Consider the following 12,610-nt stretch of genomic DNA (forward strand, 5'->3'; position numbering starts at 1 on the left):
GATTTGAGGCCAGTCTCAATAACTTAGTGAGACCCTGTCTCAAAATAAAAAATAAAAGGACTGTGGATGTAGCTCAGTGGTGGAGTACCTTGGGTTCAATCCCCAGTAATGACCAAAAAAAAAAAAAAAAAAAAGAAAGAAATTAAAACTATATACTAAAAAGTATGAACATTACTTGTGGACCTTGATAAAGGTGAGCTTCCTCAGAGATTGTGTTTAGCCTACTCAGTGCCTTGTTCTTCCTAGTCAGAGCTGAGAAAAACAACTTCCCTTTCTGATTGAAACACAAGGGCCCTCTGGCAGTAGCACCCTTGGTCCTATTTCTTGTCTGAAGGACTCACATGGTTTTTCTTTGTCTTTGCTTGTTTGGCTGTGGATTTTTTTCATTTGCCTAGCAGAGATGCTTGATTCTGTACTCTAATAAATTATTAAAACCTTCCAATTCAGAATTGTCAATTCACTTCCATTGGTAATCTCATGTTTAGTAAGAAGACAATTACCCTCTGACAATCACTCCCATGATCCTAGTACTCTAAGCCAGAGGGTACTCAATCCTTGTTTTTAACCAGTTTATCCTCTTCTCCCATCTGGTACTATATTAATTTTAATTCTTTGTTTCAGAGCCATCATCAACCACTTTAACCCCAAAATTGAGTCCTATGCTGCTGTGAATCACATATCCCAACTGTCGGAGGAGCAGGTAAGCCACTATTCTCCTCGGAGTGACTTAGTTGGTGGCCAGGATCAATCAGTTGCCTTCTCTCTGGTAGCAGGGAATTCTGTGACTGAACTTTAAGCAGGAATGGCAAGAGCCAGGCTGTTTGAGAGGAATTAGTACAGGATTGCTTGATAGTACTTAAAATAGCAAGTAATACCTTCTGCATTTGTGCCATCTGTAGGGTTTGTTTAATTACATAGAAGAAATGTAGTTGAAAATTTGGTGAATTATTTTTTAAAGTGGGTGATAAATCATTACTTTTTAAAATCTTAGAGTTATTTTTGATTTTTGAAAGTAAAAAATGTTAACCTTGAAATGGATGAAACTGCCAATTAGAAAACCCTGAGTTCAGCTTAATTTGAAGCTTTTTGGCTTGTTAAAACATGAGCCCTTTTTGGGACAGATTTTCCTTAGTAATTGAGTTCCCTTTGCCTTGAGCAATTATTTCTGAGCAGGCTTTTTTATGGTATGGACTGAGTTGGAGATGCAGAGGCTTGTGTTTGCTTTGCTTGAATTTGGCCTGATTTCCCCTTCTCCCAAAGCGCCTGCACTCAGCTCTACATTACATAAAAGTACAGATGGGGCATTAGCATGGCATGGGGTTGAACCTGATGTTTCATTCTGAAACACTTGAGTCCATTTTTAAAAGCAGAAAATAAGACATTTTATTCACATGATTCCCCTTTCTTCTCATCCTCCTCCCAAGTTGGAGGGACCAGGTATAGAGTCCAAGCCAATAAGAAGAACATATATGTTCCTCTTTCCCTTGCTTGCCAATACATCATTGTGCCCCTTTTCTGAGCTTCTTCCTAATAGGACCAGCCAGCAGCTATGTTATGACCATGTGTTCCAGTGTTCCTAAAAGCTATTCAGTTCACCCAGTGAGGCACGAGGCAAGTTTTTTCCTAACAGGCTTTTCCGTATTCCCCCAGTGACTCTTTCCTCAGCCAGATGGATAGGAGTCTATTAGTCTGTCAGTTGTTTCCTTTGACATATTTGTTCTCTTTTGTGAGGCCAGCTGTGTGAATCCATCCTCACATTTAAAACTCTGTTATAAATGGCTGTCATTTTTCTTTTTTTCCTTTCTGTCTGTAGAGCAGTCCAGAGTCCTTTTCTTTGATTCTATGCTCTCTGTGAGGTGCTTCCTGATGCTGCTACCTTTTTCTCTTGGACCCACTTGTGTCAGTTTGACTATGTCATTTTTATGCAGAAGGATGCAACACCCTGAATTCTGAAGTGAGAAAAGGGGTGACTTCCCTACATCAGTGAGCTCTGGTTAGTCTAAAAGCTTTTTAAAAAAAAAAAAAAATAGGAAGACACATTTTCACTGTCAGTGGCATGCAGCATTTATGCCCCAGCAGCTTGGGAAGGTCAGGCTAAAGTCTTTCTCCAGCAGTAGCATCCACAGACCAATAATAAGAGCTCATTCTGGTGCATGAGACAATCTGGAAAAGAATGATTAGCAAGCACATGTCCTTACCCTCCTCCAACTTCTTTCAAAGTTAAATGAAGTGATGAAAGTGCCTCTCAAAAAGAGTCCACAAGCCAGAGATGAAGTGAATCCTGTGGAGAGGAAGAGGACCTACCTATTCAAGAATGAGAAAGTAAATCAACTGATTTATTTACCTGGACAATAAAGAATTACTTGGCTGCTATAATACAAGTTATGGTGCTGGGTAGGGGAGATCAGCAGTGAATAAGTATAGTCCTTTCTGTTATGGAGTGTTTGTATACTTATTACCTCTCTATAACAGTCCTTTTCACTTGGGTGGGGAGGGTGACATTGTTCTGGACCCTTTTCAAAACCACCCTCAAAATAGTTGTTGCTTCTGTTCCCTAACTGACTTTTGCAGAGTGCTAAGTGATAGCATCACAGTGTACTTGGTTTTATTCTCAGCACTATCAGGATTAGAGGTATTTGACTGCCTTGCTTATCTCCAACATGTGTTGGAGCACTTCTCTCCCTTCACTTATGAATTAATGCTAAAGTCACTTAATGTTAAGAGTATTCATGACTTCTCACGCAGTAAGGCACGGCAGTAAGGCCCTGCAGCTGTTAGCTGCAGAATGAGTAGGGGAAAAAATTAAGAATTTTATTCTCAGTAGATTCTAAAGTACTCCTAAAATAAAACCTAAAGACCATGGATAGGTGTTAACTGGAATTTATAGTACTTAGTTAGCAGACAGTATAGGGCTTTTTTTCTTAAAAACATATGCCTGCCCGGCCTGCCATTTTCTTCTGGCAAGAGATTTGTTTATTCTTGATTCCTGATGATCCCCAGATACAGTTAGCCTCTGTTCTAAGGCATCAAAAGCCTATACATTTTTGCTGATTAAACAAAGCCTCGTCTCTTACACTGGGCTTTCTTTTCAGACATCCAGAAAAGAGATGACTGTTTTCTGTCAATTTCCATTACTTCATGGAATGCCAAGTTTTTTTTAAGTGAGTTAATGCCCTCAGTATGACTGGTCATGCATTTTCTAGCATAATAAACTGCAAGCATTTTTATAGTCTATATATGCAGACATTTTATTTGTCTGTAAAGCTTATTCATTTTGACTTCTTTTTTACATGTGCTAAAATATACACAACATGAAATTTACCATTTTTACAAATTTTTAATGTACATTCAGTGACATTAAGTACATTTACACCATTGTGCAGCCATCACTGTTCGTTTCTCCAGAACTTTCTCATCCTTCCATAATGAAACCCTGTAGTCATCAAATAATAAACACCCATTCTTCATGACCCTTAACAGGTAACCACTGTTACCGGTAAACAATTTGACTATTCTAGGTATCTTAGTGGAATCATATATTTTGTGACTTATTATTTCTTTTAGTGTATTCAAGTTTCATCCACGTTGTAGCATGTATCAGAATTTAGTTCCTTTTTAAGACTGAATAATAATCCATTCATTGCATTGATGGACATGTAGGTTGTTTCCACCATTTATTTATTTGGGTACTAGGGATTGAATCTAGGGCATTCCACCACTGAACTACATTCCCAGCCCTTTTCATTTCTTTATTATTTTTTTCTATTTTCAGACAGAATCTTTCTCTCTTTTTTTGAATATTTTTCATTGTAGATAGATACAATACCTTTTTTTTTTTTTTTTAATAAATTTTTATGTGTGCCAAGAATTGAACCCAGTGCCTCACACGTGCTAGGTCAGCACTCTACCTCTGAGCTACAATCCCAGCCTAAGACAGGATCTTTCTGAGTTGCTGAGGTTGACCTCTAACTTGAAATCCTCCTGCCTCAACCTTCTAGCTTTGATTATAGCTTTGATTATAGGCATTCACCACTGTGCATGGCTTGTTTACATCTTATAACTTTCCCCCTCCCCCAGTCTCAGGGATTGAATCCACTTGCTAGGCAAGCACTCTACCACTGAGCTACATCCCCAGCCCATCTTCTAGCTATTATGAATAATAATTTTTAAATTTTTGAAGAAGTTCAACTTGTTTTTTTCTTTTGTTGGCTGTGCTTTTGGTGTTGTATCCAAAAAAAATCATTGCTGAATCCAGGGTCATGAAACTTTTGCCCTATGTTTTCTTCTCAGAATTTAGCTTTTATTCTTACATTTAACTCTTTAATCCATTTTGAGGTTTTTGTTTTCTTTTCTTTTTTGTTTGTTTGGTTTTTTTTTGTTTTGTTTTGTTTTATTTTGCTTTTAGTTTTTAGTTTTCTTTTGCAGTGCTGGGGATTGAACCCAAGGTCTTCTGCATGCCAGGGCAAGTGCCCTACCACTGAACCATATCCCCAGCCAATTTTGAGATTTTTTTTTTTTTTTAATGGTATTAGGTAAGGGCATTTTGATTTCTGTTTGTATATGACATATCTTTATGAGAAAAGATTAAGGAAGAGATACAACTTGCTTTTCAAAAAGCTATGAAACTACTCCCAGTTTATCCCTTGAATTTGGCTTGTTTCTAGCACATCTTTTAAAAAGTAGAACTTCAAGTGTTGGTGGTATAGCTCAGTGGTTGAGTGCTGGGCTAGTGTATGAGAAGCTTTCGGTTCATTCCTCAGATCAGAACCACAGAAAGAAAGAAAGAGAGGGAGAGAGAGAAAAGAATGAAAGGAAAGAGGGGGGGGGAGGGAGAGGGCGAGAGAGAGAGAGAGAGAGAGAGAGAGAGAGAAAGAAAGAAAAAAAGAAAGAGAGAGAGAGGGAGGAAAAAAGTGTTCTTCAGGCCCCTTTTGCCCACCCTCAACGAAGATTTTCTTGGTATGGCTCATTAGTAAGTGTCCATCCCTATCTAGTATGCCTCGGTATGCCAGGCAAACCTGATCATCAATGAAGAAGGATTCCTAAAACAATAAAGCTAAGCTAAGACTGGAATATTTGAAATGCATGGCAATTTAAATGGTTCTTCACATAAGGAACTTTGAATCTGATTTCTTCCATTCCCAAGTCTACTTTCTCTTTGGTTCCATTTGTGTTCATCTCCTCTTGATTTACCCTTTTAAGAGGACCATAAGTAGAGCAGCCTTGACTCATCACTTCTGTAAACCTTCCTAAATTCTGATCTCCAGCCCCTCCCTCACCAGTGATCTACACCCTGAATTTATTCCCAAAGGGGAGGATAGTTGAGTCACACAACCTGTGTTTCTTGGATAAATTCCAGTGATCATTTTTTCTGTACTAAAGAGATGTACATGAAAGGTATTTAAGGGAAACTCTTGATACCAGGCTAATTCTTGGGTTGAGATGCTTTGAGTATATCCTATCTTGATATAAGGCAATTCTCTCTTGCCATCAGAGTCCTAAAATAGAATAGACCTTTGGGGAGGTTCTCCTTCCTATCCCAACTTACTCTAAACTCATAAATATTCCTTCTCTGTTCTGCCTTTCCAGTTAGGAAAAATATTTTCAGTTATTGTTGGTTATATCATATTAGTGATGGGTCTGCACTCAAGATCAGCCATGAAAATTTCTTGGAATGATGTTTACTCACAGATAGTTCTTAACCTAAAGTCCAAAAATAAATAGTTTTTAGAAAGTTAGTGTGTACTCCAAAATTGTGTGTAAAATTATGCATATGTCACCATCTTCATCATCTTCATCATCTTCATTGTTGTGATCATCATTGTCTTCTTGTTCGTCTTCCTCTTCTAAGATTCTCATCTGGTCTTTGACTACCCTTTCCAACATTTTTTATTATTTTTTTAAATTTTGGGGGTACTGGGGATTGAACTCAGGGGCACTCAACCACTGAGCCACATCCCCAGCCCCTATTTTGTGTTTTATTTAGAGACAGGGTCTCATTGAGTTGCTTAGCAACTTGCTTTTGCTGAGGCTGGCTTGAACTCATGATCCTCCTGCCTCAGCCTCCCTAGCCACTGGGATTACAGGTGTGTGCCACCATGAGCAACTTCCTTCTAACATTTTTAAGATTCATTAGCTTAGCCACTTTGAATAGTACCTCATACTTTCCTTGCTCCAAAGTCATCAGACCATTGAGGATCTCAAGCTCCTTATAAGCTTCACTATTTGCTTTGGTTTATAAATGCTTATGACATGTTGATTTATATCAGCTCTCATTTCCTTATAGGCAATAGAAGGCTTCATAATAGACCTTACAGAAGATTCTGTAGAGTCCTAAATGTCTACAGGACATAGTAACAGGTTAGGATTCAAAACAATATCTTCCTTGAGTACCTAATTCCTTTCAGTCTCATTCATGACCAGTTTATTGCCTTTGAAATGTCCCACTGGAAAGCAAGTAAATTACTGGTTCACTCTTGCTCTATCAGCCTTCATTTAGCTATCAGTATATTAGCAAATGCTCTAGACCTGTGATTGCATTAGGCATTTGAAGGATACAAAAATATGATAAAGGGCCTTTGCTCTCAAAGGACAGTATGGTACAAGAGATGGTTTTAAAATGTTGTTATTGTCAGATGACAGGTTCTAGCAGTGGGATGTGTTCCTCTTAGAGAAAGATCTCTAGTTGCAGTGGTCAGAAAAGGCCACATAGAGAAGGCAAAAACTGAGCTTGGCCTTGAAAAAGGAGAGATAGGGATTGGATAAATGAAGAGGCATAAATTGTAAATGTACCTAAAACTAGAATCTGAAAAGCAGAGTATTAATAGAGAAGAGTTCCAGAGTTCTTGCAAGTAATTTCTTTGGATCACAAAACATCCAGAGGTTGGATAACTTAGAAATGCAAGTCAGTCATTTAGTCACATCCTATGTAATCCCTAATGCTCTGACTCTCATCCCTTCCTAATTGTTCTGCCTTTGATTCACTCACAAGCATTTATTAAGGGCCTAGCCTGAGCCAACATCATTGCTAGGCAAGTGATGAGACCTAATAGGCAAACTTGCTTTTTAAATTGTGGTTAAACACACACACACACACACACACACACACACAAATACACATCAAAATTTACCATCCGAACCATTTTTTACTGTATAGTAGGCTTACAGCATGCATATTGTTGTGCCATAGCTCTGTGGAACTTTTCTATCCTGCAGAACTGAAACCCTATATTCACTGAGTAATTCCCTTTCCCCCCTTCTTTTTCTGCCCTGGCAACCACTACTTCACTTTCTAAGAGTGGGCAAACCTATCTTGAAGCTGGTTTTCCTTTCAACTCAGTGACCCAGGAGCTTGCTAAAACTTTTCTACATACAAATTTAGTAATATTTTTGTGAAGATCAAGACAATGTTCTGCTGGTAACTACCCCCACCCAGTATGTCATAGGACCACAGGATAGTATGACCAGATTCCCAAGTTTTCTACATAAGGAATTTTGATGGGGTTTTTATTTCCCTTTAAGTTTCCACCCTCACTAGAATTTGCATTTTGGATACAGAGGAGTCCTGTTGTATATCGAAGGGCATATCTTCATAAGTATTATGACAAAGCAGAATATTTTTGAAAGCTGCAAAGTATTGTTTATTTCTACCTATTAGTAATCTTTCTAAATCTTTTTTATTTTCTCCTGATCCTTAGAGCCATTACAAATCAATGCTGGGTGTTTGGAGTCTCAATGAAGCCTCACTTTATTTTCTTAAGGAAGTGTGAGATACTAATGAGGGGAAAGTCCTAGTTTGTGAAGCACAACATTGTTAGGGGTCCTGGGTGGCATTCATTACTGTAGAAAGAATGCACAGAGATCTTGGGGGGAAATCCTAAGAGCTTAAAGCCTTTTGAGGAGGTTAGGGATGTAGCTCAGTGGTAGAGTGCTTGCCTAGCATGGATGAAGCCCTGGTTTTCATCCTCAGTACCATACACACAGACAGAAAAGTTTTATAAGGAAAAGTGAGGCTAAGGCTGAGGCTTTAAGAGTCGTTGACCCTTGGTATATTAATAAATGTTTAACAAGCACTAGGAAGGGTGAGTGGTAGGAGGGGGTCTGATGGGTAGTGTTAGGTGTGCATGTTCCCACTGTGGCTAATGTGAAGCCAGCTGGCTCTCACATTGAGGCAGTTCTCATAGACCAAGCCTGTGTGAGCCAGTTCCAGCACACCACTTGTTAAGGAAGGCTGAGAGAAGGGCTGTGACACTGTGTGGCAGGGTGTTCTGAGCACAAAGTGAATGTAGTTCACTTTCTCTGCTGGAGCCACCTCTAGAAAAATTCTCTCCAGGGCAGCCCTGGATCTTAGACAGGATAATTGAGGCCTGTGAGCAACCCACTCTGCGAGCCCCTGTAATGTTTTCTCATTTTAGAACAGTGCCCTAACCATCATGTAAGACTGCCTTAGAAGAGACATGTGCTAGAGAGCAGAGATTTAAAGACTCCCATGATAGCTGTAACTCAATTTCCTGTCCTTGGCATCATGTTTTTTGACAAGTCTGTGATCTTGAACTGTCTGTCTGTAGCCATGAATGATAGTTGCTCTGGGAACAGCGATTGAGTACTAACACATGACACAAGTATTAACTATATATATGATCCTGCCCCCTGCCTTCTTTGTTGCATTTGTTCAGATTCTGGCATTTCTTTCTTTTTTATTTTATTTTTTTTTTCATGGTACTGGGAATGAAACTTAGGGGTGCTCCACCACTGAGCTACATCCCCAGCCCTTTAATTTTTTGAGATAGGGTCTTACTAAGTTGTCCGGCTGGCCTCAAACTTGCAATCCACCTGCTTCAGGCTTCAGAGTAGCTGCCGTTACAGGCATGTGCCACTGCAATGGGCAATTTCAGTTGATCTGTTGGGCAGGAAAAATGAAATTATCATGAGTTGTTTGTTTACTGGATTCACTGAAGCAGGAAAGAAATAATGTCAGAGATGGGGGTGTTTTTCTATAAGTTACTTATCCTTCTAATCAACTTTAGGTTATATCAGCATCTTGAGAAGGTCCCTATAAGAGAGTTAGCTGATTTATGTGCTGTTAGGTTGACCACTCTTACTTAGACAAAGTTGGTGCGCCATCAGGGGTCTTAGGGGAGAGTATCTTGGATTTGGAATGATGCAAATAAATGAAACAACTCATAATTATGAAGTTGGCAATTTTATATGATTTATTCACTTAATTCTTACATCAACTATTTGGGATAGGTGTAGTTATCATTTTATAGCTGAGAACTCTAAGTAGGCTAAATAATTTGTTCAAGGTCACATAGCCATTAATATTAAAATAATGTGGACCTCAGTCTATCTGACTCCAAAGTCCATTTCGTCAGGCAGGGACATGTGTGACAACCTGAATCTGTCAAATATTCTGAAGGAAGAGGTAAGTCAAGAAAACAGAAAGAGCAGCAGAGAGAGAAGATAACAGGGCTTATTCCTGGGGGATGGGGAAAGGTCCTGGATTGAGAAAGGCCCATTTACTTGAGAACAGAAAGTACCAAAACAGGCTTGAAGAGTTTGCCTGCCAAGTGGGCAGAAATGCCTGAGAAGAGGATCCTGGCATCGTATGATGTTTACAAATGAGAGAATAGTCTTTTTATCTTAACCAAATGTCCCAGGAAGGTCATTGTGAGAAGGAAAGCTTTTCCTACACACCAAAGAGACATGGTGACTTTTTTCTTTCTAAGTTTTTACTTACTAGATGACTCAAGATCTAAAAGACACTGGATTTTAATTGTTTTTAAAATAGTAGGCCCATTTTATTCAAGAAGCAGAAACTCACAGTGTCTCACTGTCAAGCAGGATGAATACAGAGGTCACTCTGTGGAGAAGAGGTCAGCTTATTATTCATCTCTGTCATTGTCAGCATTTTCTCCAATTAGGTAGGAGTTTTGAAATAATTGTCACATGAACTTCTGATCTTCAGCCAGGCAACTGTGAAGTTTCATTGGCAGTGCATAGGAAGAACAGTATTGAAACTAGTAGGAATTCCAGTTGGTACTTTTCAGCTTTTGAAGAGGTTACAGGAGATGGCAGTCCTTGCTTTCTTGCTTAGACCTTTTGTTCCTGTTAGATAGGTGTATTCTAGTAGGACTTCCCTCTTCAGTTTGTTTTTTAGCCACCTCTTTCCTTCCAATAGATCTTTGGAAAGTTTGTTTTATTTCCACTACAACCTCTTCTCAAAAAGTGGCTCAAAACTCTTTTAAGATGTGCTTGCAAAAGCATGGTTTGCCGTCTGTGGCAATATCAGAGGCTAGAAGTATTACTGTGCAAATTTTTATCTCTGTTATAAGCTATGTGGAAATGTTTTTGCTAAGTAACATAATAGCATTTTGACTTTTCATAGTGATCCTACTTGAAAGATGTTCCAGTCTTGAAAATGACTGACCCAGCTAGAAATGAAGCTATTCATAGCCCATAAATAGGATCTCTGTTAAGGATTCTGTTGTTGGGGAGGGATAGCTAAGTGAGGCCTGGAAAGGAGGCAGAGACCTTATGTTGAGTTACCAGTGAGTTAAGATCAGAGATAGTGTTTCTACTCTCCCTCTCTGAGATGTGATATGTTTCCAAGGAAAGAAAACTCAAACCTCAGGTGGTGCAAAGACATTAGCCTCTTGATTGGAGCTGGATCAGAGAAGGAAAGGATCTGATAGAAATCTGTATGTGTTGTGTTTCTATATCCCTGTCACCTTGGTTGCCATTTAGTGTGATTGGATGCCTTGCTCGTACAGGGTAGGGCCCAGTGTGTGTTGGATCGTAATTATTGTAAAGAAAAACTTCACCAAGGGGTGTCTAGGGCTTCAACCAAATAAAGTCAGGGAGGTGAGGTGACTGCCCAGGGAAATTAAAGAAAGTCACTGTCACTACTCCTTGAACCAACTAATCACCCACTGTGAGGTTCATTATCTGGTCTACCTTAGTTGAAGGGCAGAGTTAGCCTAGATCAATAAATCTCAGGACAGTAGAGAGCTCTCTGATAGGAGGCCTGAAAGACATGGATGGACTGAGAGAACTGGCCGGCTTAAATTGGTTCTGAAATTGGGTTTGGTCCTGAAGTATAAGAGATGAAAATAGAAAGGGCAAAGAAAACACACACACACACACACACACACACACACACACACACACTCTCTCTCTCTCTCTCTCTCTCTCTCTCTCTCTCTCTCTCTCTCTCACACACACACACACACACACACACACACACACACACACTTCTGTCATGGGACTAGGGTTGTGACTCAGTGATAGAATGCGTGCCTAGTGTGTGTGAAGCAGTGGGTTGATTCTCAGCACCACATATAAATAAATGAGTAAAATAAAGGTCTATCAACAACTAAAAAAAAAGCAAGTCATCACCAGGTATGGCCACATATACCTATAATCCCAGCTACTCAGGAAGCTGAGACAGGAGAATTGCAAGTTCAAGGCCAGCCTTCAAAATAAAATTTTTTTAAAGTTTTTAGATGTTGATAGACATTTATTTTATTTGTTTATTTATATGTGGTGCTAAGAGTCAAACCCAGTGCCTCACACATGCTAGGCAAGTGCTCTACCTCTGAGCCACAACTCCAGCCCATCAAAATAAAATTTTAAAAGGGACTGTGTATATGACTTAGTGGTAGAGCACCATGAATTCAGTCCTTAGTACTGTGGAAAAATAAGGGGGGAAGGTCACTGGGGGTGTATCTTAGTGATAGCCCACTTTTCTAATATGCATGTGCCCCTAGTTTTAATCACCAATAACAGATCATCTTTTTGGAACCTGAGGTTTAATGTTTACCTTTGGATCATTGTTTCCAATTATTTTGGGTGGTGAAAGATTCAGGTTACCTTGGATAGGAAGTCACTGTAAGCATCCAGTGGAGGGGGGGGATCCTCACTCAGTGGGAGTCTGTGGTTTTGTTACAGATTGCTATTTATTCTACTACTTGTGCTGTTGGCTGTATTCTTTTGGTTTTTGTTTTGTTTTTTTGTTGATGATGGGGGATTGAACCCAGGAGTGCTTAACCACTTAGCCATACCCCCAAATCTTTTGTCTTTTATTTTAAGAGGGGGTCTTACTACATTGCTGAGGCTGACCTTGAACCCGAGAGCTTCCTGTCTCAGCTTCCTGAGCTGCTGGAATTACAGGTGTGCACCAACATGCCTGACTGCTGTATTCTTTTGATGGTTTTTTGTTTGTTTGTTTGTTTGTTTTTTAAGTCACATTGAGCTAATGTGTTCTGAGAAAGAACCAGTTCTACTGGGCACCACACCTGTAATCCCAGCAATTCAGGAGGCTGAGGCAGGAGGATTGCAATTTTGAAGTCAGTCTTGGCAATTTAGTGAGACCATTTCTCAAAATAAAAAGACTGGGGATGTAGCTCAGTGGTAAAGCACCCCTGGATTCATCTCCAGTACCAAAAAAAAGAAAAGAAAAGAAAGAAGGAACAAAGGAAGAAAGAACTGTTCCTACCCCCAAATGAGCTTTCAGGACCTGCTTTGGCCTAAGAACTTACTGCTTCTGTGTCCTTAGTGAAGTTAAGACAGGGAATGAGTACTAACTGGGCTTTATGTTCCCTAGATTACCAAA

General features: G+C 39.4%; 1 protein-coding gene across 4 annotated transcripts in view; it reads left to right on the forward strand.

Annotated features, from left to right (window-relative positions):
- ARMH3 (armadillo like helical domain containing 3) overlaps window positions 1–12,610 on the forward strand; it is a 192,774-nt gene that overhangs the window by 162,443 nt on the left and 17,721 nt on the right. For 3 of the 4 annotated variants that reach the window (XM_079137949.1, XM_079137948.1, XM_079137947.1), the window contains one exon: window positions 622–700. In XM_079137949.1, the coding sequence (XP_078994075.1) occupies window positions 622–700 (79 nt within the window). Of the gene's footprint in view, window positions 1–621; window positions 701–1,813; window positions 2,323–12,610 lie in introns of all 4 variants that reach the window. The other variant, XR_013763503.1, reaches the window with a different exon arrangement.

This window comes from Sciurus vulgaris (assembly GCF_902686455.1).
Source record: "Sciurus vulgaris genome assembly, chromosome: 4".
NCBI classification, from domain to species: Eukaryota; Metazoa; Chordata; class Mammalia; order Rodentia; family Sciuridae; genus Sciurus; species Sciurus vulgaris.